Raw genomic sequence first — 27,259 nt, forward strand, 5'->3', positions numbered from 1 at the left:
GAGTCACATGCAATTCATTAGAAATTGTGGAAAATTCATGCAGAGGGTGTTGATGAGACAATAAATATTCATCATTGGCAGTGGAGCACGACGGCATCACAACAGCTGATTTAAGGCTGCATTAGCAGTAGAAGCCTATTCCAGACCCCTCTTGGATGATCGAAGAGCATGAATCAAAATGCAGTTTAAAAAAGAGATCAGATTGGTACCAAAATTGCCCATGACTATTGGTGCTGCTTAAAAATAGTTGCATGCCATGTTGTTCCACTCTGCAATGACATACTGAGAATGTTTCCAATGGAAAGAAATGTCCATATCTTCCATCATCAGCTTTATTATTCATCCATCATTATTATATGTCATATGATAGGAATTATCATTTGCTGTACAATGATGCCTGTTTTTTGTTTTTTTTAGATACAAGGGACTGTGAAAAAATGAGGTGGGTGTGTCACTGGGTGATGAGGGCTATTTATTTTTAACTGACCAAATAAATGTTTCCGCACTTCATCGGTGTTGCTTTCACTGAATCTGAATAGATGAAATTGTGGGAAACAGTTGCCTTCTGGCGGAGCATTTCAGCAGATATCAGCAAAATTCAACGATGTATCAGTTTCCAATGGAGTGTCTGTCTGAAATGTGTAATCAAAACATTTGCCCTCTTGTCACTGTCTCTGTCTTGCCTGCAGTAAGAATTAATACAATATTTTGATAACCTTCGGTAAAAAATTACATTAACCGTTAAGGCCCTTGCTAGACTATGACTAATACCAGACTGAACTCCTCCTTTTGTTAAATGTTAGATCAATATTCAAAATTAACAATATTTATATTTGTACAACAAGAAAAAAGGGTGAATCCCAAATTCCACACACCCATAACCTCAACACAATAACGCATATGATAGATTGTACAATATATTGTCATGATCCGCGGGGATCATGGACTGTTGAGTTGTGGAGGACTCTATGGTTTGTTTTGTTGTTCCCCTTGTTGTAATTTTCGTTGTGTCGGTTGTATTGCTTTCTTGATCCCTTGTTGTTTCCTGTTTTATTTTGAAGTCCTTTTCCTTGTGTTGCTTCACTTCCTGTCCTGTGTCTTGTTTCTGGTGTCTTGTTTTTCCTGTGTCTCCTGCCCCTGTGATTGTCTGCACCTGTTCCCAATGTGTCTCACCTATGTTCTATTTGCCCCGACCTCCTCGTGTGTATTTAGTCTCCGTGCTTCCCTTTGTCAGTGTTTGTTCGTCTGTTATACTCCCGGTCTGTTCTTATTTTCCCTCGGTGTATTACGGTTATTTTCCACCCAGTCCTGCGTTTTGCCCGAGTCCGTTCCTGTGATTTTTCCCCCTGGCTCCAGTGTTTCAGTTTTACTTGTTGCTACATGTTGTGGACACTCTTGTTTGGATTTTGACTTTTCGTTTTATTATTAAATATCCTTTTTCACCACCTCTGCATTTGGGTCCTGCTTCTGGCATAAAGTGACTTATATAATAATATTTTTAGCAACTATCCACTGTGTCAAGCTTAGTGTTTGCATTGCATGGAGATTTTCTGTATGTGTCCATTGGGTATGCCACGCAATTTCAAACCTCTTCACTGAACTAAATTCTCACTTGCGACCAAAGCTGTAAGTCCTGCATTAAAGATGTGATCTGTAGCTTTGAACACTCATAGATCAAATATTTGAAAGTCCGACCCCTCTCAAAGTCAAAATCTGATAGTTGCCGTTAAATGTCTGCACACAAACATGAGTAGTACTAATTTCTCACTTTGGAACTGAAATTCATCCTGCTGCCTCTACCACACTTTGAGAAAATTCATGTAGAGATTAGGGCACTGTAATGGGTACATCGTAATTCTAAAGGGGTTGTGCTACTGTCTAAAATCAAACAAAACATAGAAAAATAGATAGCTGTGCAAAACAACATAGTCAAACTACAAGAAAAAAAATACAATCTTGAAGAATAACTACAGCTCAACAACTTAAATATAAAACCGCTCACAGCAGAGCCATCCACCGTGACAATAAGAACAACACTCCACCCACTGAGAAAAGTAACTTGAGTTCCTCCTCTTCCAAATGCATGTTCTCCAGGCTATTCCAGAGCAGTGCTATTTCTGTTCGATTTTCTTGAACTGTCAGCAAGAGAAGACGTCCTGACCCATGAGTACTTAGTAGTGATTACTACATTGCTCCATAAGAACTCCGTACTCATAGGTCAGACCACACCTATCCTTAAAATGTGCCTTCAATTTGATCTCACTTACACACATCATGTTTTGTGAATGTATTTTACATGGTAGTGATGCTGTTAAAAGAGCAGTAAGCTATTTTAATCCAATACACTTTAATGTAAATTCAGTGAATATTTTCTCACGGTCTGCTAACTGTTTTTTTTTTTGGCTCAGGCCTGGCTCTGTGAATTGAAAACAAATAAAAAATGGTGCAGACCACAGCACACAAAACTGTGTTCAGTTTGCAAACATCATTCACCGATGACGTAAGAGAGGCGCTAGCGACGGAAGCCGTGACTGGGGGGTTTTGGCCTTATGGTTAGCGCATGTGTTGTACGTTGGGGTCATATACATTATTAAATGTAATCTTTTTCTGCTCCTGGACAAACGTTGTTGCCCGCTCTTTACAACGTCCTAGAATTGTCTGGGTCTTTCAGTCGTAAACGCCCGGAGACAGATCATAGCAGGCTTCACATAGGCAAAAAAAAACGTGTGCCGGGGATACAGCCTTGTAGAGGGAATACATTTTTCAGCATGTCTTATACGGTATATTTTCCTTCATGTTTCATTGGCGACATCTGTCATCTCTGGAACAATCTCCAACTCGTTTGATGATCCTTCAAGTAAGAAATGTCAGTTAAAGAGAAAATAGTCCCAAAATGACGTTTTAAAATTTTAACGCTTTGAGATCAAATGGCAAAATTCATGTTTTCCACTTCCTTTTGCATATATAATATGAAGCCTAAGTGAGTGACAGGGATAGTGAAACAGAATATTAATTTGGCCTTTGATTATTATATTATGAGATGGTCTGTTTTTGTTACTTTATCTTTTAGGTACTAAGCATCATTGATTCAACGACTGTAGTAATATCTATGATCATACGTTCATTATAGTAATTAATTCAATAATCATGACAAGTAATATTTTTAATAAGGCAATTGCCAAGGCAATGGTCCCAAGGAAAAAAAATAATATTTGCTCTTCTGTCTCCATTAGGTGGGTGGAATAAGACAATTATGATGTGCATTTTAAGAAATTTCCTTCATTAATCATGGGTAAAATATGTTATCAGTTATTGATTAATTATTATTTTTGATATTAAAAATGTTCTATGGCAGACAATGCTAAATAAACCGTGATTTCCCTCAATTAAATCTTTATTACAAGAATAAATTATAGACCAACAGCAATCCTCTTTAACATGGAAGTTAAAGTTCAACTGTTTAAGTTACAGTAAACAGAAAACAACAACAACAAAAAATATGCGGCACTCATTAAGGCAGTAGAGCCCAAGGCTCAGAGCTAAACCTCTTCACAAATTCACAAGCAATCCCATTGTGCTCATCATAAACACAATTGAGCCTCTTTTAGACACATTTCAAAATTAATCGTATCCAAACCGATTGCACGTTAAAATACCAAAAAATGCCTAAAGGGAATTACAAGTTGCCTTGTTGTTGACCTAGACTTGTTGACCTAGAACAAAAAAACTTAATGAGCCTGTTGGTCATGAGAATATAGATTTGCTTGTGCAGTAGATGTGCATGATGGAAGACATGCTGATTATAATCCAGCAGATGTTGAAATGTGCTATTTCCTGCTGTGCTCACATTACAATACAGACATAAAACCCACTAGGGCTGCAACTGACGACTATTTCCATTATCGATTGCTCTGTCGATTATTTTCCCCTTTAATCAATTAGTTGTTTGGTCCATATAATGTCATAACATGGTGAAGAATGTCAATCTTATTTCCAAAAACTCCAAGATGATGTTCTGTCAAAAAAATATTAAGCAGTGGCCTAGAAAAATGTGTTAAAACATTATTAGTTGTTTTGCTTATCCGTAGAGTACTTTGCCCTTTTTTTTGTTCAATCCTTTCCTTTGCCACCTTTTTTCAGGGTTTTTCAACAAATCCTTTGAACTAAAGCACAATTGTTGTTTTGTCTCCTGCCCATCTGGTTGAAGACAATTTGGATAGAGGGGACAATTACAGAGACTTAAGTGCAAACTGTTTCAGAATACCTGGAGAAGAATAAATACTGTTTGAGGACAGAATTGCACAAATATAAATGTATGTTTGGTGAGGTTTAAACACAAAACCTACTTTGTTAAGGTTAGGGAAGGTTAGATTTGGGCACTTCCTTGCATTTCCAAAATTGCATTCCATCCTCTTGTCAGCCCACCATATCTCACATCTTCCTGTCTCACTCCATCTGCCACGTCTGGTAATTTTGGAACAGCTTTCAGTTCGTATCTTACATCAGTGCCTAATTCATCTGGATGGGAGGTGCTCTGTGACAAATGACCTCACAAATAACTCTGATAGAGAGAAAAAAAAAACGTGGTCCCAGTAATCTCCGTCCATTTCCACATGTCTCTCTATACCAGTCTGTGTCTCTCTTTCAGTACTTGTATAACTATCCCTCTCCCCCTCACCCCTCCTCACTATCTTGCCGGGGAGAGAGGGAGTGAGAGAGAGAGAGAGAGAGAGATATGCAATCATCAATCTTATCCACCAATCTTTAGCATCTCCCGACACTTCATCTCAGAATCCCCTCTCCTCTTGATGTCTGAGTAAATTAGATTAAAAGACTTCTTTGTCAACCTTCCCGAAGGAGGGAGAAACTCTTTTTGGTTCGGCTCACACACTCAAATGGAGGCCGACACTTTTATATTGTGTGATAGCTAAACCAATTTTCCTCATCTATTGTATATCAGATCTCATAAAACAACTGAATGAGGGATAATTACCATCTATTCAATCAACAATTTCTGAATAGTTTTGGACCCTTCCGCTTTTTTCCCCCCTCTCATCAGAGGCCTTATTTTCTATTTTGAACCAATCATCTGCCTTGTTTGGGCAGATCAGTGAGGCACATCATGTGTGAGGGGACACATGATCTTACCTACAGTAGACAGTCTATCAGATAAATTTGTTTAAAAGAAAAACACAATCATAGTTTAATTCTAAATTACAGCGATTACATGTGTCTGATACGCTGTATTTTCTCTATTTTCTTATGTTGCTGTTGTTTAATCAAACTCTAGCCCCCTATCGACTGAGAAAGCAAAAATTTAAATAACGTCTCAATCATTCCTTTGTAAACATCCATTTGATTAGGGCACATGCACTGGTTCAACAAAAACCTTCTGATTAACATAGTGTACAGTTGAATATGGGGAACGCTGTGTGCATAATGTTTAAATGCAATAGGAGAATGTAATGAGCATTTTGTGTACTAACGTAAGGTCTAACACCTAAACCAAACCACAACACAATGTTTGTATTGGTGTTTTTCTGCTCTTCAGTGGTCTAAAAAACCCTTAAAGCAGGGTTAAAGATTTCTTGAGTGTGATCCAACGGTGTGAATCCTTGAGACACACTGTCATAGTCCTCTGGCAGCACAGTATACTCACTTCACTGTTTCCATTCTATACTTACAAGGCTAAGACTGCGCGCACACATACACTCACAAATACTGACACCAACACACTCACAGACACACAATAACACCCCATCTATCACCCCTCCCTGTTACGCCTCCAACCAAATTAGATTGTGATTGCTCTTTCCGAGGTCATTTTTAATTAAACCGAGATGAGGACATGACACATGGGATTAAGCCACCACTTCAAATTATGAATTCATAACTAATGCTGGGGCCTACTGCTGTCGGCCATGGCCTCCATATCATTTATGTTTAAGAGCAAAAGGAACTCCCCTAATTGTCTTCTTCCACAGATATGAAGAACATTGCATATATTAAGTAATTTGTCTGAGACTGTGAACCCTAAATCAATACTAACTTGACCATGAAGAGAAACAAAGAGAAACATAGAGAGAGAGAGACATGGAAATTTGACAAAGACATTTTCCAGAACATTTCATGACAGCCTCCTGGTAAAATTTCCCAGAAATGTCAGAGTGAGCCCATTAGAGAATACAGCAGGAACATCTCTGGAAGATTCACAGCAAGGGAGTGGGTGTAGGCGCTACCCCTCACCTGAATAATCTGATGATTTCCCTGCTAGTGTCAACGCCTGACTTGGACAATCTCCTGCTGCATTCTTCACATGTGAACGGCAAACTGCGGAAAATGGCCAGACTTTTTTCTGGAGTTCATGTCTGATAGGAGCTGAGAGAAACTGTAGAACATTGTTCCTACTGTATATCACATATAACAGTTCATTAGACGAGCTGATATATGTTTAGCTGTTCTGGAAAACTATTAGAGAGAGATCACTTATGGTGCGTGTACACCGAACGCAACGCAAATGTTAAGCAAGATGAGATAAGATATGAAGGCAATGAAAATATAATACAAAGATGCGAAATTCTTGTAAAATAGTGAAATATTTGAATTTGAGTGAAATATCCGCATAACGCATTGTCGCGAAAGCCAAATACTGTTGAGCTTCTCCCTAATTCAATGTCATCAGACTACCGGACGCTGTATCAGAAATGGAGGATAAAACCATGGTCGCCGCATGTGGGCATCCCAAGCTTTTTGACAAGAGTTGCTATTTGTATGGTGATCGAGCAAAGAAGGAAAGGGCTTGGCAGAAAGTGAGCGAGGAAGTTGGACACACTCTAGCTTTACCCAAAGTTAGCACAACCGCTATATGTGGCTGTCCAATTAGCATTCCTGTCTTCTTTTTTTACCTTCAACAGTTCATGTTTACGTATGTGTATGTGTGCGCGCGTGAGGTTTGTCAGAGGAACTGAAAGGTATACCGGGTTTTAAAAAAAAAAAGAAAAAAAGAAGAAAAGAAAAATCAATTAATAATTGATTCCAGTCCAAGAGGAGCTCTGCTGACCTACACAACCTCTTTCCATTTCTGTATCAAAGCATTTAGATCAACTGAACATGCTCTGATGTCTATGGAAAGGGCTGTGAGGAGAGCTTGGACTACTCTTACTCGTGTTTTCCATTTACATTATTGACTGAAAAAAAGAAAAGAAAAAAAAAAACCTGGAACAAAAAACACTTTCCTTACCTCAGTGATAAATGCCTTCGCAGTGGCTGGGCTCATGAACAGCACGGCTCTGCGAAGTGTATCCCTGTATCGATGCAGCTCTTCCACACGCATTGTTCGGAACAGACTTGTGATCATCATGTTGATATTAGATTCCACCTTCTGTAGGGAAACGTCCATTCCCTGCTGAGAGGTCCGGTCCAGAAAATCCTCTATACCACGAATATCTGGCGAAAGAGATGAGAAAGTGTGACTACAGATTTTGCTGTAGCGGGCCATAAAATACACACACACACACACATACGCCCGCCCGCCCGCCCGCCTGCCTGCCTGCCTGCCTGCCTGCCTGCCTGATGATATCAATATCTTACATACAGTCCAATGTGTGCTAAGGTATATGTAAGCTGTGCAGTTCTACTGCAATAAAGAAATTTATTGAACTTCTAGCAAAGTTTCTCATTTGTATATCTTTAATTTTTGCATCTGAATTTGTCCGACCATTGTTTGAGTTGACTTCAATGTTTAGGACTAAGTTGATTTCGATGAAATAGGGTAATTTGATAAGAGCTTTTGAATTGTTTACATGTTACATTTTCTATATTCAATTTGAGAACCCTGAGATAAGTGAATGCTGGAATTGTTTTTGGAAATTGCCTCAAATTGACTGTGTAATTTGAATGTCAGAACATCTTAATTTAACCATGAGTAAGATAGTTTCCAAAGTGAAATGTTTTGGTTCGATAAATTAACTTCAGGTCAGAGTTCAGTAGTGGTTAAGTTTCAAAATGTAGTATTCAGGTGATGGTATAATTCAATTATGATTTGCTGTCATACATGGATGATTTCTGACCAAACATAACCTCCTTTATTCATGTTTCTCATTTCATTTCCTGTGATGTTCCTCAAGGATCTTTCTTTGGCCTGTTTGTTTTTAAGTCTTACAAGCATCTACCTTGTCAAATCATTTGAAAATATAAGATTACTATCACTGCTATGGTTTTGACATTCAGCTTCATTTAAAACTAAACCCCAAAAATATGGATCAATTCAGACCACAGGGACTGTCTAGACAAAGATTGGAAGGTCGATCTGAACAAAACTAAATGGGAGATTGAGAATTGTGTTCCCCAAAGACTAAAAACCTTGGCTGGTTTCCTAAGTAATTGGAAGCATCTGTCCTCCGAACAAAAAAAAAGAGTGATGCATTTTAAACACACCTTTCTCCCAAGTATATTGTCAGTCTTACATGGAAGTGAAGTGGAAGAGACTTGTTGGCTTTCATCAGTTGAAAGGATTTTTTTTTGTATGCTCAATATACAGTCATATGTTCCTCATGGGATGGTGAAGGAAGAAATAACTCTGTTGAGACTTTCAATTAAAGCACCAAGCACTGTAATTATCTCTATTAAGAATTATTTTTATATGATAACATAACCAAGATGCTGGTGTCAGTACGCTTACTGCCTTGACACCTCTACACTTAATGAGCTACATTGCAGGTCAAGGTAATCCTGATTAAGGCACTTTGGTTGAGACCACTGCTAATGATGTCGACGGTATGTGTGTGTGCATGTGTGTGCGCGTGTGAAGCAACTACCTAATGATGTATTTGATATGGAAAACGGATGACACTGTCGTCATTTCCAGTGTCATGGCTAAGCAATTAACTGGATTGATTAGACTAGTTAAGGACCAGGGTGCTGGGGGCGATGGCGTGATTGCATCAAGGCCAAATTTTGGAGGTTTGACACCATATTAAGGGGAGAGACTCCATGCAACGGCACTGATTCAGAAATAAATGAATCAAGAGAAAAGACACAAAACCCTGTCCATGCACATGCAAATGATTTTGACAAGCCGACTGTGAGTGAGGAAGATCAAGCAAGGGCAGTGGGAGGAATTTAAACAGATCCCGCATTAACACTATTTTTTTTCACAGTGAGAAAATTACAAGGGAACGTTGTCAGTATTCTAGCGACGGCAAAACGACATGGCGGGGGACAAACATCACAGTGAAGTGATAGTATTTTGTGGTGAAAAGTTGAATTAATTATTTTGCTCGCAAATTATTTTTTCTTTCCCGCAGCGGCATAGATGAAGGTCTCCAATGGAAAACAGCTGGGCACCCAAGCTATAGGAACAGACCTGTTTATCTGTTTAGATATATTGTCTCTTTGTGGTAGCCCAACATACTGACTCATGGATCTACAATTGCAGTGTGTCTGCCAATTGTGATGTTGTCATATCCCTTTGTGTACCTGTGCTTGAGTGTGATGATGAGATATGTAGATGAGCAAACAGAGACACTAGGATCTTTAGTGGCAAAATAACAGAGCTTGAATATGTCCAGGAGCACACAGGTAACAAAGCATTACAGATAATTGGTATTATTAGCAGAAATAATAATTTGTAGAAATAGTAGTAATTATTTGTAACCTTTATTATTAATGGCTACACAATAATCAACAGCAATGCTGCAATTTCCAGCCATACTGTACATTCAAGCAATTGCAAAATTAAGATTGCAGGTAATATTGATGGTGAATGAAGTCCTCATTTACTTAAGGCTGTAGGAACAACAGTTGTCAACGAAGGTTTATTTCAAAGACAATATTTAAACCTTGTTTAGTTTATCGTGCTGCTGTTTTTCATTACAATAAAGGTGGAATTACTTTCACTTCCCAATCATCATCAATAAGCACCAGATCAAACACTGTCAAAAAGATGTATGACACACACACACACACACACACACACACACACACACACACACACACACACACACACACACACACACACACACACACACACACACACACACACACACACACACACACACACACACACACACACACACACACACACACGATTTAAGCTTAGCCCCTAATTCTTAAATATCTATATTTATCCTGTCACAGCCAATGCCATTTATATTCAATAGTGCCAAGCTACACAAACATTTAACACTCTCTGATTTATGTTCTCTACAGTAAAAAGAAGCCTATGTAAATCAACAGAATCAAAAGGCTTTTATCCACAGAGGAAGAAGACATTAAACAATGCCGTGAGCCCATTGGATAACATTTAGTTGCTTATCGTCATGCACACAATCCTTGGTCTACATTACAAATTATTTTGTGCCAGTGGAGTTTTCTCCAAAATGTGTTTATGAATAGGCCCATGTGTCTGTAAACTGTGTATGTTGTTTATGCAATATCTGGCTATTTTAGTGGCTGTGTTATTGGCCTTGTAACTTTGAGTCCACCTGTCAGTTATTCTCTTGGCCTGCTCGCTTGCTTTGGTGACTGAATGGAGGGTCAGTCCGGCTTTATTTGCCATCATCAATCCTTTCTCCACTAGCTTATAGTACAGGTTGTATGTCAAATGCATTTACCTTTCTCCACTGTGAGAGGAGCTTAAAAAAACAAAGACAAATGCCCCATTCCATTCAGCTCACTCAAACTCAGTGCACTAGAAAAACAAACAATATATGTCTTAATAACTTGTATAAAGCCATGATATTAAACTTGGTTAAAGGCAATGTTAGATATACCACAATACAATATGGTCAAAATCATTATGAATTGAAATACAATATGAATTGTAAGTTTGTAATTAAGAGAGGGAACTCGGAAGTTCAGGTGAAATGCAATGCATATGAAATCAAATCAAAGAGATTTAACATAATAATGTAGTAAAGAAATTGCATTGATGTTAAAACGGTGCAAAATAGAAGTAAAATTAACTATAATACACAGCAAAAGTCAGGAGTTCCTTTTGGGCTATAGCCAAAAGATATTGAAGATGAGGGGTTATGTGCGGCTTTGACTTTCAAATGTGGAAATATCGTTGTCCAACTTTTACACATTAATAGTCAAAAAAGACCTCCATTCTCTCCATCAAAGCTCAGTTGATTTTCTGCCTCCTGCTGTTCAAAGGACGTTGCTTGAACATGTAGTCCCCGCCACTGAGCGGATCATTGACTGTCATTTGCTCTTCATCAAGGAGCTTCAGGACATCATAGCAGATAAAAAGATGGGTAAAATTGCCACCGACCTTGCCCACACGGCCAACCTTCTGTTTAAGAAACATTCCCCTGGGAGTCAGTGCCGGTCCATTAACACCATGAGCACCCATCACCTCAACAGCTTTTTCCTCAAGCACTGTCACCTTAAGCCCCCCATGCAAGACACACTGCGCATCCCCACAGTCCCAGACCTCTTCTAATATGGATGAGTGTATTACTGCTGCCATGCTATTCCCCATTCACCTAAGTAGTTTTTGCAACATGCTTTAAAACTTTTAGAGTGTCTGTATGACCCTGAGTCACTGAGGTTTTGTACACTATAAAGGAACTTTTTTCTGGGAACTATAGATACCTTTACAGGAACTCCAAATGGAGCAGGGACCAGTACTTAACGAAAGTACATGAATCCATCATCTAATAATGCCCAATCGGTCAAGTACTCCAATAGGCTGAGGTCGGTATAACATCAGTACATTGTGTTGTGATTTTGCTCTGCGAATTGCCATGGACACCACGATGAACACGGCCTACGCATGGTTGGAGAACCCAATACAGTTTGAGAAGTCACGTGGCGTTGATAACACCATGGATACTGACATCATCCCGCAGTCTGACCCCACCCCCCTCAAGATAGCTACCGTAAAATGAATCCACTTCATATAAAGCCTATGATTGCATCACTGCCGCCCGGTGGACTGGATTGGAACAGCATGGTGTAGCCGTTGGTTCAGATGGCTTGGTCTTTACAAATGCAGGTAAACAATGGTCTCCTTGAAAAAATATTCTGGGTACTTTTGGTCATAACCCGGCTTATGTCACCTCACATATAAACTTAATTGGACCAGTAGACCAGATGCCATGTTTTCCAATTGCATCCGTACTGTGTACCATGGTGATAATAGTAAAGTATTTTGCATCGTTCTTCTTTTTGCCATTCATAATAAAGAGCATGGAGATGTAATGATATGTTACTTTTTTTGAGCATAGAGCTCCTCAATCCATGTTTCCATTGGGGGTGTTAATATTGAATGTGGCACGCAAAAATTGTATTGTATTTCTCATGAAACTGATTTGAGGTCTGTATTGTCAGGGTCTCTGTGTGTCTCTTTCCCCCATTCGTCAGGCTTCCCTTCTTCTCCTTCCATCCCATCTGTCCTCCAAGTCCCTGGCTCAAAGCGAAAGCTAGAGTTAATGTAGTGTAGCAGCCAACAGCACGGAGGAATTTCACCTGCATGTACCAACCAGCTCCGCTGTACTGCATCTCAGTTGAGAAAATCGCCACTTCTTCCTCCCCTGCTTGCTTTCCCCTCATCTTTCCCTCTTCCCTTGGCTATCCACCTGAAACATCCCCTCAGTTTGCCCAGTTTGGTGTGTGTTGAATCCAAGGGGTTATTCCACTCTGAGAGCAGACTCAGTTTCATGTGTGAGGTCCGTCAATTCCACGCAGGAGGCTGGTGTTTGCATCCAACCACCAGTCAGTGCTAGTTTCTTTTATCTCTGAAACAGACATATGACTCGAACATGACTTTGTCTCTTACCTTGACCAAGTTTAACAAAGGTCAATTATTATTTTGTCTTCTTTTAGTTGTTGACAATAAAATATTGTTTTAAGTGATTTGTTTTTAGAAGTCATAGAGGAAAATATAATGGCTCATCAAGACAATGCCCAGGCCAATAAATATCTTCTACAGAGAAAAAATGATGGGCTCCTGGAGCTCCTGAGAACACAGAAAGATAAAACGGCATCAAGGCTGAAGAGGGGAGCAAATAAAAGTAAAAATGCAAATTCAAAAGATTGTAGTACATGGCAGTGTACTATTCCGGTAGCAATCCTTGATTTTTTTTTTTTTTTTCCTCACTTTAGCACAAGTAGTAATACATTTCGGCTAAAAACACAATCTAGAGTTACATTTTTTGCAGTTCATGTAAAGACCAAAAACTTATTTTTTCAAGGAGTTGCAGTCATAACAGCAATCCCAACTTCTATCTATCTGTAACATACGGTGCACCCACTTAAAATTTATATTTTATCAATTTAACATGGTCACAACTAAATGCAATTGCAGGAAAGCGTTAAGTAAAGGAAAAAAAACACAATTTATTTTTGTGCTACTGTCATACATCTATCTCCATCTTGTTCTGATGGTAGCCCAACATCCTTATCTCTTTGCTTTGTCTTTCCGCTCGGTCTGTTCCTCTGGCTATCCTTAACCCTGCCCCAGGCATTTCATTGTTGTATGGCTCAAAGGCAGTGGTTCCTGAAATATGGATTGAGCCTCCAAATTGAATGCGGGACGGTTTCTCAAGTCTGGACCAAGAGAATTCATATTTCAGTTGAAGTCGTGGCTGAAAATGTTTGAGTAGCCAGCCCTTGGAATTGGAACCTAAATCTGTCAAGTTTATCTTCGTAAAGGAAATAAAATGCTGCAGGCCCTATAGGATCACCAGTCCTCTGACGACTGCCAATCGGTTTCTAAATAATGTATTCAAGTACATTTCCTCATTCACCAATCTCAAGTTATTTTTGTCCTTCTCTTTCTCTCTTTCACTCCTTTTTTTTCTCAAAGCCCCAGGCTTCAGAAAGAGTCCCCACAGAGAGCTTAACGCTTAAAAAACCAACACTCTATGAAAGGCCTGGCACCTTTTAGGTGTGCAGCACTTACCATTGTAGACTACACTAACATTACTATTAGCCATGCATATTTAATTCAACCCATCTCGATTATGTCGGCATAGAAAGCAGTTCTGCATATACTGTAACAGCTGTTTAGTGATTTTCAGATGTGTTTTGTGGTACAAAGGGGCCACTTTATAACTTCTGTTTGTATGTCTGCATGTCTTCACCACAACGTTGCACACAGTGCAAACCAATTCAGGGGATTTCTTTGCATGGATTTTAGCTGTACATTTTGCTGGTTAATGTGGCATGTTCCTGTCGCACATTTCTGCGTCTTCACAACCAGAAGCAAGGAAGTGAGCTTGGCGACGTGTACAGTATAACTCAACGTTTTGAGTGGGAGACTATGGATGGTGAAACTAGAATGATTGGATTAGCAAGCTCCTGCAGAATTTGGTATTCCAACAGTCGAAACAAACATCCAGGTAAAGGCTTCTGAATATGTGAGGTTTAAATCATGAATCCTAATTTCCTTCTCCCCTTCACCCATCCAACAAAATTCCTCTGTTCTGTTTGTGTCATTAGTCATATCCTCACACAATAGTGTCTGTGTGGGAAAGTAAACTTCAGATATTGCACCAGAATAAAAATAATTTTTACATCAGAGCCTTGTCTTTTCTTCTTTTCTCTCCCATTCATCATCTCACAACCCCTCAGCTTTGGCATCCCTGTATATAACTTGTACTCAACTTCCTGCAACTACAAAAGGTAATCACAGTGTCCACAGCACCAGTGTCTAATGATGTTATATAATAATATATCAATCCGCAGGACCAAACACAGTAATATTATTTATATGTTTTTTTTAATTTTGTTATTTAAGTAGGGTATTGTGAATTGAGTATTGTTATGCTGCTTTATTGGTACTATTTCCTCATTAAATAATCTGATTACTTTTTCCACCACTGGTCTTCTTGAAGTGAAAACTTTTTTTCTGGGATCTGTTCTCGTTGCACTTTAACGGGTCTCCATATAACATAATCATATTTTAGATCCATCTCTTCTTTACCACAAAAATATCACTTGTTATTTTTTGTGCCGTGACCAAAGCCTTTCCATACCTTGTCCCTTTTCTTTCTCTGCTCATTAAATAATCCCCACCCGCCAAGTCAAGTATTTTTTCTTTGTTCACTTCAACAAAGGAGCAGATGCCACAAGGTGATGTGACATGATGTGATAACATCAACAGACACGATGTGAGACAGACTGTTCTTCTTTGTATGAACCCATGAGATGAGTAGAAAAGTAAAAAAATGTAATTTTCCACTGGTTGTACTCTCATCACTCACTGATGAGCAAATTGTTAAGAGGAAGTTTACAGATATAGGAGAGAGGTAGATTTCCAGGTGTGACATTTTGTTTTAAAACTATAAACGCGCTTCATTAGGCAGCATTATTTGAGGTGAGCGAACCTTGTTTAATGACCACAGACATTGGTTACAGCCTGAACCCCAAACCACAGGACTTTTAGCACATGGCACAGAGCCAAGAAACTGCAGCATCTATGGGCTGCATTATGACACACTTGGCACAGTATAATTGGTTTCCTCTTAAAGATAGGCACAGATTTACAATATTGATTTTTAAAGTCAACATATAGAAATCTTTTTAACTATAGACTTAGAACATACAGTACACTCAGTTTGCAGTTATTGGAAATCAGCCATTTAGCGAGGTGTCCCTTTAATCTACACTTCCATTGTGTTTCACACAAGCTGCTTCAGACATGCACTGGAGTCCACACATCTTCCTGAAAATTTCCGTAGGGGCTGTGAGTGAGAATGCAAATGTAGCTCCTAACATGAAATGCAACTTATCTTCCAGCCCCCTAGTACTTTTTTTGAGCCCATACACGGACACTGAGAATAGAGCAGGAAAATCTCAGGAAGAGTCACAGCAAGCGAGTCGCCCTCCTCCATTCTTTATATGTAAACTCAGACTTTAGACATTTACTGTAGTTTATGTCCGGAAACAGTTATGTTGTCTTTTATGAGCTAAATCCAAAAACCAAACCCCCCCAAAAAACTGTTGCCGTAAAGCCGACAGTTTTGTATTTGTAGAACTTTTGATTTACTTCATAATGTTTATCTCTGACTATATTTAAGGCCTTTTATCATCTTCATGCGCTTTCACTTTTATTAAGCAAAGCATCTCTGTCCAAAACATGAGCACTTTCACCTAATAAAAAGACCAGCCTCCTCGCAGACACCACACTTTAAATATGCTTTTTACTTCAGCGACATAACCTTTGAACATTTTGTCTCAGGCCCCTCTTATTGGCTAAAAGCAAAACAAAACAAATCATCTAAATGCCAACGGTGTTATTACCAGTAAGTGGTACTTCTCACATTCGCTCAACAACAGCAATGTGTCACTCGTGTTTTTATCAGGTTTTTACATTTCAAGACACCTGAGGGAAGACGGAAAGGAATTGAGGGCAAGAACAGAGCGGCGGGTCAGACATAGAAAGAGAAAAATGAAAGATGAACAATGATGAGAGGAAAAGGGAGAGAGAGGGATAATAGAGTGAAAACATGTGTTCTCAGTGTACGGAACGCACCAGTAGAGCTGAAAATAGGGATTGGTACAGTTGCACCGTAGCTTCATTTGAGAGGACACACTCGGCTGTCTGTTCTCTAAAGGACTCTCCTTGTGCAGAGGAAACGCCTTTTGGGAACATTGCTATCATCTTAAAAGGCCATCTCTCTTTTGCTCTACCTCTCTCTCTCTCTCTCTCTCGTGCACACTTTTATTTCTCCCTTGTCTCCTTGAACGGAGGGTTTAGGCCATTAGGGAACGATGGCGATATCTTTAAAGGGCCTTCTGTGGCTGAGAGAACAGCACTGCCAAAACCCAGAGGATCCATGCGCAGAATGAGTGGTCACAGAGCACAGAGGGGATAGAGGGATTTAAGTGGGGGTAAGAACACTGTCTGTGTGTGTTTGTGCGCATGCATGTGTGTATTGAAATGTGGAGTTGCAGTGAGCAGGGTCTTCTATGTGTGACCTACACCACATTTGGGTACAAATTCTGCATTTAACCAGTTCATTGAAGATTGTCTCTCTGGGTGGAAAACGTTGTGTTGTTACTTTCAGTCGAGGTTAGGGTAAGGGTAAGGTTACGGCAACAGGCATGAATTTATTTGTTGGTCATTGTAACGCAACTTTTAAGAAGTGTGTAATGGAGGCTTTTACAGTATTGCAGAACTTTGGTGCAAAAGAAAAATAACCTAGAACCAAATGCTGCAGATTTCTGTGAACTGAAAAAGGCTTTGACAAAGGAAAAAAATGCAGTCAAGTACATTACACACAAACACACCCAAACACACATACATATATATATATATATCCATGTGGTAATAACCTATCAACAGGGAGCAGTCTTTTCAGATCTAGTTTCAGCATGGCACCTCTTCTTGACACAAAGAACTCTCTGTGACGAGATTCCTTTATACGTTTTCCTTGATGTTTCCTAATAATTTTTTTTTATACACTGATACTACTTTGTTGCCCCGGGCTTGTTATTGAAAAGTACTCCATGTGTAACAGACACAGACACAGATACTAGTGAGACTAGTACTTGGCACACGTACCGGCCAATTATTACACAGATTGGAGGAAAATGATCTTTCCAAGTGTTGCCCAGCATTGATTTAATTATGGCATTTACTGTGCTGACGTCTGCAGTGTGGGACGGACATTACCAGGATGGCAACATAAGCCACTATTCAATATCCATCCAATATAAACTGCATGATAGAGCTCAGTAGTTAGTACTTTCACATGACATATTCAATCCACTGATTAAATGCTTTAACGCCTTAGAAGATTGAGCTTGAGCCTGCAAAATGCCTTGCAAAACAGCTCCACTACAGAGATCACTCTGGAAATCAATGCATACAACACATTAATTGTGTTAATAGACTCCACTCAGTGCAATTGAGCCCCTCTATTGCTATATGGAGTAATTCAACACTGAATTACTCAAGTCCGAAATTTATTACAATGCTTTCAATTTGCTTAAACCAAAAGGTGTGTTAAATTTCCATCCATCCGCCAATGAGTAATGTCACAGCTTGTGTTTTTACCATTAGCTACCAAAATGCTGTACCTGTCCAGGGTGTACCCCGCCTCTCCCCCAATGTAAGCCGGGATTGGCTCAAGCCCCCCGTGACCCTCAAAGGATAAGCGGTAAATGTAGTGGATGGTTTGATCAAAACACTGACACTGTTTTGTCATCTCTCACAGCGGTGTCATCCAAAATGCAACAGGCTTTGATGTTTCAGCTCATTAGGAGCAGCACACCAGCAGTGTTCTCCTCTGCATGACTAAGAGTTAAATTAACTTTTTACGCATATAGGGGGGCAAAAACGGCAAAGTCCTTATCGTATAGCGGCAGCGGTTCAATCTGGGGATGTGCAGTATAAACCAGACCAATACTCCGGTTCTTAAAAGAATAATGGTGTGAACAGGGCGCGTGTGTGTGAGTCTGATGAAGTTTGTGACACCACTTTCAAGGACAGGGGCAGCTGTGTAACACGATATGATGAGGTTAAGGTGATGTAGATGGGGGACAAAAAGGAGTGTTCAACACGGACAAATCGCATGTATAAAACACAGCTGCACATTTGAATACACGTGTACACACACTCTGAAAACAGCAAACAATATTTCTGCAGAAAGAGTTTAAGAGACTAAAGGAACAGAGTGGCACTTTGTAAAAAGGACATAGAATGTTTCTAATGTAATGCTCGAGTTAATAGACTGGAAAGAGAGGGGGCGAAGAGACAGAGAGAGACACAGAAGGAGGGTAAAAAGAGACAGCGTACACACACTCAGGCAGACTGATGTGCCACCAGCATAAAGATGTAGAAAGATGCATATGCCTGTGTGCCTGTTTAACTGTTTCTGTGCATATGAAGATGCATGGGCATGTATATGCCTGCTTTCCGTGTTCATTTGCCAGACAAAGAACAAAAAAAGAGAAAAGTTTTTTTTAACTAAACTAATTGGGTCTGTTTGCTCTCTGGAGCCCTACCATGCTGGAAAACCATTGATGTAATGACACCGACGTTGCATGAGGTCTATATTTTGAATTAATGAACTGGTATCACCAAGATATTTCTTGGGCGTTTCCTTACCAAAATCAGAATCATAGAAGAGGATGAACTTCTGCCAGCTATACTCAGACACGACTGTCATGATCACATCATTGAGATAGACAGGTGGGCGGACCATTAGGGTGTAGTCATCGGATCCTGGGATGCGACTGGTGGGCTGGCAGACGGAGCGGGGAGTTCCTGCTGGGGAACGCTGGATAAAGAGGTGGGGGATGTGCATGGCATTGGCCAGAGTCTGAAGGCTGCCCGCTGACATGCAGCCGATTGAACTGACCAGGGCCAGGATGCCGCGGTTCATCAGCTCACAGGCTGGGTGGAGGAGAGAAAGAAGGAGAAGGAAGAAGAAGAAAACAGAAGAAGAAAGTGTTATTTTTCAAAGCATAAAAAGGGAATTCATTTACTATTCATTTTATGTCAAGAAGCACTGGAGGTAAAAAAAAAAAATCTGTTACAACTGTGAGCAATACCAAGTCATATTTCTGATCCCAGTAATTAATTGTGCTAAGAGAGCCGCAAAGTGAACAATTCAGACTTTACAGGTCACCACACTGCAGCACCAACTGCAGGGATTTTGTTTTCTTGCCTCCACATGTGTGGCAAAGTTAGTTTGAGAACCAAAGCTGTTTGAGTCACACACAACCTGCTCTGTGGTAACACGGAAAAAAGAGGGATATGCAAACACAGTAGGAAAAGATATATGGCAGCAGAATGAGTATGTATAGTATACTTTTTAATCAATGGACACAACGAAACTACATTTAAATAACAGTGGTTTGCAAATGCAACCAGCCACTGACAGCAAGCTATTGAATCAAAGTTTAGTCAAGTCTTAAGCCTGAAGTCTAACATACTCATATGAATGTCCCCACTATTAGCTTACCTTCAGGCTACTGTCCTTCAATAATACAATATAAGGCAGGCTTGTATAGCAGACAATAACAATATGCTCCCATAAAAAAAGTGCACCCAAAATTGTGATATAAAGCCCTGTTGTAAAATATTCCCCATTTGCTACAGAGGATATCAACATTCCCCTAGTTGTTTCTGCTCTGCCGCCTAAATGCTCCTCAGCTCGGAGACACTATCTGAGCTTATTTCACCTCCTGTTCCACTTTTCATCCTTCCCGGGCCTGTAGTAGTGTCAAAAACACCTCTACCTCCTACCCTCTCCAGCCTCTCCCCCGTTATCTCCCCTCTCGACCAGAACAACCCCCCTGAGCGCTTACCTTTCAGCCCCAATCACTTCAGAGCCACACTCTCAGGGATTTTCATTTTATTTGCCTAACAGCTCCACAGACTGTTGGGCACTGTCGTCAGTTTGGAGTTATTTGCCTTTCTTTTCTTTGTCCACCTCCTTCTAACATACCTTCTTCAGCACCTTTCAAATTCCTCCCACCGTCTTTAGTTACACCAAACGTTTTCTCCCTCATCCTTTGTTTACCCTCATGGCAACACAAGCATCCATCTCTTCTCTCTCCTTCCCTTACTCCAGACATTTTTTGATTCATCGTTGCTTTATTATTTTCACTTTTTCCACACTTATTTGCCTCCCACACTCAGATGTTCCGATGCTTTTGCCCAGATGGCCACCTACCCTTTTCCCTCATGTTCATGCCCCCATTCCCTCTTTTTTAATCCCTCATCCATCCTCATCCTCACTTCAACTTCTTCTCCCATGTTTCTCCTCACTGCGTCCTTCATAACAGCCCCCACACTAAGGTATTTGTTTCACTTCTAGAAGACTAAAACCCTGTCACACGAAACGTGGTGGAACCAAAAGACAGTACTGTGCACACAAACACACAAGTGATGGAATGGCAATATACGACGGCAAACAGCCTGTATAATGCCACAGAGAGCAGTCTGTTGACACGACACAAATGAAGGCAGATATCCTAAGAAATTAAGGCCAGAGGAGATTAATGGTGCTTAGAAAAGTAGAATAAAACATTGTATGTGTGCATGTAAGTATGAGAGCTATACAATATGCCATTGTCTCCCATGTTAACTTTTTTTCACAGGGAAAAAGTTGGATTTCAAAGATTTGTGAGGCCTAATTCTCAAATCATGACAAATCCTGACACAAGCATGTGTGTGTCTATGTATTATTGATGCACAGTGTGATGTCTGGTTCTTTGCTTTTGCTGTTTGACTGTTGTTAAACATAGCCCAAGTCTAATTCAATAATTCAATTTGGACGGCTACATAAAGTTTTCAAAGCAACCCTAAAACCAATTTAGTGTGACACTATACTTGTCTTTAACAGTGTACATAAGTACACAAAAAGGAAAAAATGCACAAGTTTAAAGCTATTCTGGAGCTGGTCCGCCCAAACGGTCACAGTAAATTGGTTGCTGTTATCACTCAGATCAGTGACATGAATCTAATTCGAAGACAATAGATATACATATATAACTGTCTATTATTAACTGGCAAAAGTTTGATAGGAATGATTTTACTTTTTTACAAAAAATAAACTAAAGAGTTATTTCAGGCAACCATTTCCAAAAGCATTGATGCAGATGATTAATGAGCATGAGCCAAAGCAGTATCAATCTGACAATCCATTGTGCAAGTCCACGTTTGAGGAATTAATTTAAGTGTAACAATATATGATTAAACTTGACTAAGTGTCAGCGTAGTGCTTAGTCATGGCCATTATTCTTAAACCAATGAGCCCAGGCTTTATCTTCAATCGACTGCCACCTTAATATTTGAGCACATGAATCCCTTTAAGTGTCAGAAGATACACCTGCGGATAAATTCATGTGTGCATTAGGCATGGACACATTTAATGCCCGCGTATGTGAGTCTGCATTACTCAAAATAATTGAGCTGAATAAGCCGCCCATGTATCATAAGCTACATTATCCAGACTCCGTAGCGGTCATGCTAACTAACGCTTTGGCTGCCACGCTCTTGTCTAGCTATTGCACATTAGCTTAGCATCATAAGGCTTTGGCTAATGGAAGGCTTTGCTAATCCTCTACTTATAAGGGCACTTTGGAGAATTAGTGCCCTCATCCCCTCTACATCACACACTCTCCAGTCCGCAGGGGGCTCCTAAGCAGTAGGCTCATTAATACTCTTGGCTAATGACTTAAAGGGCCCGTTGTGTTAACCCAGCCTAATTTTACATCGCTCTGAAGTAGTCAAAAGTTAAGGGAGGGCAAAAATGAGAAAGTGCTGGCGCAGGAAAATGCTGCGTGAGTGTGTCACTTTGGAGGATTTGACAGCACCTGGCAAAAACGCACATTGCTGACGCTTTGAAAGGTTTTAGAAGTGTATGTCTAAAAAATAAGAGTCGAGCCTGAGTGACTATAAGTTGAATGTAAGGCTGCACAGATGGATGATGTTTCCTCTTAGACCCTGCTTACGCTCAAATGAGTGGGGGGCTCTGTACAATGACTCCACTTTGAACACATGAAGAAGTTTTGATTTCGGAGAGGGCGAGCGAGATAAAACTGTGTGGGAGTGCGAACAAATACAGAATGTAGCCATTTGGAATCTTTCAACTTTCATCCTGAACCGTAACCACCCACTAAAAAACACTCACAAACCACCACCACCGTCAATGCCAGCCCACACATGAGTACACACACACACACACACACACACACACACACACACACACACACACGCACACGCACACGCACACACACACACACACACACACACACACGTCCTGTACAAGAGCAGTACACTGACTCATGATAAATCATCCTTATTTATTGCTGGCCATGCAGTACATGTGGTAATATACCTTTATCCCAGACTTTTACATGGTTACTATTTTTCAAAATCAAAAGCTTGATTTGATCCTGCAAGACTCACTTGCAAAATTAGATGAATCAACTCCTTCTCCAGATTTCCAAAGTGTACTGAAGCGCTCGCTCACGCGGGTCTCGCACACGCGGGTCTCGCACACAGTCTGGATGCGTGTCCCGTGTGTCAGTGTCCATTGTACATGTGTCGTCTGCAACAGAGCATGTTATTGAGCTCTCTCTCCAGCTTCTCGGCCCTGTCACAATAAATGGACTGCGAGCGCCTCACCTGCAACCAGGTGTGACTGATTCTCCTCTCTGTCTGTGTCTCCGCAAGAAGCTCTCTTCCCACCACACGCTCAAATAAACCAAACACACTTTATCATTGTGATACATAGTCGTCCGCTTTTCGCGGCACCGGTGAGTGAGGATGTAAAAATAGAGGAAAGACAAATGGAAGGAAGGAAATCAATACCTGAAGAAAACCAAAGAGTGTCCGCATGCGAGTAGGTGTAGGACATTTCTTGAGAGAGTCAGAAGAAATAAGAGACTTTGACAACACTTTTAACACTCCTGTGAATTTAGTTAAACACAGAGATAGTATGAAATGCCCCCTTTAGCTTGAATGTGTGATTTAATGTCCCTTAAACTATCACTCGGCTAGTACTAGTCAAAAGGACATTTATTTTGAATACACAGTGACATACAACTTTCATTTTTCAGCAGTTTCTGCTAAAATTTTGCAATTCGATGTGACCATTCAGGATTAAGATTTAAAAAGTATTAGATTGATGCGATTATATTAATGGCTTAGTCAAGGTGTTCTTAGTTAATTGTTAAAAACAGCAGCATGCTGTGTTCAAATTGTGCACTACCCAACCCCCCCACTGCTGACTCTGCTCCTCCAAGCCCGATTGGATGAGTGAGGATATACCAGCTACAAATTTTGTGTTCTGGTTATGGCTTTGCTTACGTTTTCAACATGACAGAAATACTCTCTAATATGAAGCTGAATGAAAAGCGTGGGACCATCTGCCGGCTGTAAAATGAGTGCGTACTCATAATCGAGGTGTTTGGCTTTATCGGGAAATTTCACTGACAGAAAGAGAGGAAGTGCTGGCCTGCATCCGCAGCACTGTCATTGCTGAGGGTATCTTCATATCTAGCGCGTGTTTTGTGTGGATGACCTACTTGTGTCTGTGTATTGTTTCATGTAACGCTCTAGATACACAGCTCCAGACCGCTGCCATGCATTGTGCCATGCACGGCAAAGCACTGAGTGGCAGAGAGACGCTTACTCACACAGCTGGCAGGCTGGAAAATGTTCTCTGCTGTATATGCAGTAGGCCTCTGTGTGTGTGTGTGTGTGTGTGTGTGTGGGTCTGTGTGTGTGCGCATGTGTCTGTCTATTAATGTGGTCAGGGGGGTAGAAAGAGCAAGAGACAAGATGCCCCTTTTGACTTTGATTCGCTAAAAATGTATCACTCCAAGTTCTCTGACTGCTGGCACTTCCTGTTGTTGAATGTACCAGACCAATGATTTCTGACAAACACAAGCTGTACTCACCCCCCCCCCGCCCCACACACACACATATATACACACATATACACACACACACATACCCCACGTTCATTAACATTTAATGGATCCCCTTTGGTCCCTTCATCTTGTCACATTTAACATCATCTCTTCCCAGCTTGCTCTACTCTTTGTGCCCTGGAGATGTAAACATCCTCTCTTTCATCCAGCCTCTTTTTTTTTTTTTTGGTTTTCTCTGTAACTCCATCTGTGCCTCCTCTCATCATTACCTCCAACTGCTCCTCAATTCCATACCCTTTACCACTATATTTATCCAGTTGCTGCGCTCACCGTTATCATGCTCGCCAGATGAATGCCCCCTTCACCCCCTTATTTCTAAGCCCCATCTCTCGTTTTTTTCATTCTTTCTTCTGCCCATCTAATATGTCTGCCTCATCCTCTTCTGTATCCCTTCTCTCCACCACCTCCCTCTATTCAACATGATTCAACAGTGCATTTTTTTCCTATTTTTTAGCTTTTGGAGTTGTCGAGCATGACAGATAAGGGCCTCTTATCCCATACTGCTCTCCTTCCTACAGTCTCTTCTCCACCCCTCACTGATCTCCCCCTTCCTTTGCCACCCATCCTGACTCAACTAAATTCGTTACTCCAATATCTGAGATTGGTGCATGTACAGTATCATTGTTGGCCAGCTCAGTTTACTTCCATCCCTCCATCGATCCATCACATATTTTGTTAAATCCAATTATAAGGTTGTGTGTGCACTTCTTCCTTTAAGTGACGACATCATTATTTTCATAAAATTCTGCACTTCACTTTGCATTGTAATAACTCCTCCCCTTGTCCTTTGCTTTAAGCCTTTAGAGACATTATTAATAGTTCACCTTTAGATTGGCCTTTGCAGCCAATACATGGAGGCTACAATTTTATTTCATCCTTTCATGTTTCATTTATATCTGTATAGTTTATTGTTGCTTCTGTTTTTCTATCTTGTTTTTATTGACCGAGAGTCTTCTTGGATCAGGAAAGTGTCCTCTGGTGTCTTGAAAGGTGCAACTAAATAAATAAAATGTGTTTATTATTATTATTATCACCATCATTATTATTAATCCATCCATCTCTTCCACAAACAAAATTACCACAGTTACAGTATGTGTGATTAACTACTCTTTTTACTTTATTCTATAATGTTGTTTAGTTAGGTATTCAGTTACATGGTTAACTCTTCATTACATATGTTGATTAAGGTGATAGCTAGTCACCCGCCAAAGATCAATGATGTCTAATTTTAGCATTAAATGTTGAAGCACTGCATTCAAGTATCCATTCCATGTTCACCAGACTTTTCAAACCAAGTCTAAAATCCTGTCAATACAAAATCTGACATGGAAACAGTTTTGCATACTGATCTCATTGTACATACAAGTCTGCTGTGCATTGTGTACTAAGAAAAAAAAAGCATTGACTTCTTACTCCTGTTCTGTGTAGATGTCAAAGAAACTCTATTGCCTTCATGATATTGAAAGTGCTAGCCCACTTTCAATATCACGTCCTTCTGATATTGATAACATCAACCCACTCTCCGTGTTCTGCAGATTGTCAGCAGTTTCTTTTTCTTTTTCTGCAATGCTTTTTCCCCTCAGTTCTGCACCTGCTATCTTCCTTGTCGTGTTAAATTATCAGTGGCTCGTGTTAGCAGTAGCTACAAATGAATAAAGGCTTTCTCGTGGGTCACAGATTTTTATCGAACAGAAAGGAGATACAGAATCAAAATAAAGTACCCTATTATCAGAGTGAAAGGTCTGGCATCTCCTACAGTGGCTCACTGTGCAACAGCTTATCCATTTTTTCCCTATCATTTCTCGTTTCCCGGTCTCCTTTGGTTATTCCTCCCTCTATCCACCATCAATCCATTCAAAGAGACCTGACGTATATATCTTTGTGTCCGAGCTTCATCCATTGTAAGGTCAATGAGATTAATTTGTCTCTGGGGAGAATCCACACTTCTTTTATGTTTACAGCCTTGGGGCTGTTACTGCTATTACTTCCCCTGGACAGATCTACGGCCTTCCCTTTCACCCCTCCCTCGTTCTCAACACTTAAACTTCTTACAGCATGTCCATTTTACTCTCCTCAACTATGGGATTTCTGGCCTTGTATAACATTCAAATGACGACAAAATCTTTGCAAAAAGATACACGGACACTCGTGAACATACAAACTGACTGTTGCCTACCCCTCTTTCTCTCTTTCTATCTCTGTTTTCTCTCCTTTCTCTTTCTCAGCTGGGGTAATGACCCATTTGTCAATGCTTTAATCATATTTAGAAAATGGATTGTTGCTGTTCACTGCTAATGGCTCAGTGTGTCTCTGTTTTCACTGCCTGTGTACACGGCAGATGTCATATTTTCCCACTTGGTATCTCAACACTCAAATGCACACAGGTGTGTGTGTGTGTGTGTGTGTGTGTGTATGTGTGTGTGTGTGCGTGCATGTGGGGTGCTTGCGTTTCTATTTTCCAATGTGTCAGCCTGTTTCAACCTGTCAGTGTCGCAAAGTGAGACGTGTTATTAGAGAGAGATATGTGGCAGTGAGCCAATTATTTTGGAAACAAATGAGTACAATTTCACTGGTTCTCAGCTGTTTTCACTCCTGATAAAGACTACCGAGCTGATGGTCCGTCATGATCAAATTGGCTATGTCTGAAGTGACTATGAATAATCAGTGCACTATATTCATCTCCCCGCGATCAAATTTTGACCAAAAAATTGCATCTCAATGACTGCAGTCACTCACTGCAAACACTCCAGTGATTGGCCTGAGGTGGTTTACTTGTAACTAACTGACCCAGTGATGGACTGTGAGGAACACAACATTAGCTCAACATGTAATTTCTGAGTGGCTGAATGAGTGC

At 40.2% G+C, this 27,259-nt stretch overlaps 1 protein-coding gene across 3 annotated transcripts in view; it reads right to left on the bottom strand.

The window, feature by feature from the left end:
* grid2 (glutamate receptor, ionotropic, delta 2) overlaps window positions 1-27,259 on the bottom strand; it is a 434,177-nt gene that overhangs the window by 164,906 nt on the left and 242,012 nt on the right. For all 3 annotated transcript variants that reach the window (XM_035639568.2, XM_035639565.2, XM_035639566.2), the window contains exons 3-4: window positions 19,064-19,351; window positions 7,241-7,446 (exon numbers count right to left, since the gene is read on the bottom strand). In XM_035639568.2, coding sequence (XP_035495461.1) covers window positions 7,241-7,446; window positions 19,064-19,340 — 483 coding nt within the window. In that variant the 5' untranslated portion in view covers window positions 19,341-19,351. The remainder of the gene's footprint in view (window positions 1-7,240; window positions 7,447-19,063; window positions 19,352-27,259) is intronic.

The sequence above is a fragment of the Scophthalmus maximus genome, chromosome 19, assembly GCF_022379125.1.
Source record: "Scophthalmus maximus strain ysfricsl-2021 chromosome 19, ASM2237912v1, whole genome shotgun sequence".
NCBI lineage: Eukaryota > Metazoa > Chordata > Actinopteri > Pleuronectiformes > Scophthalmidae > Scophthalmus > Scophthalmus maximus.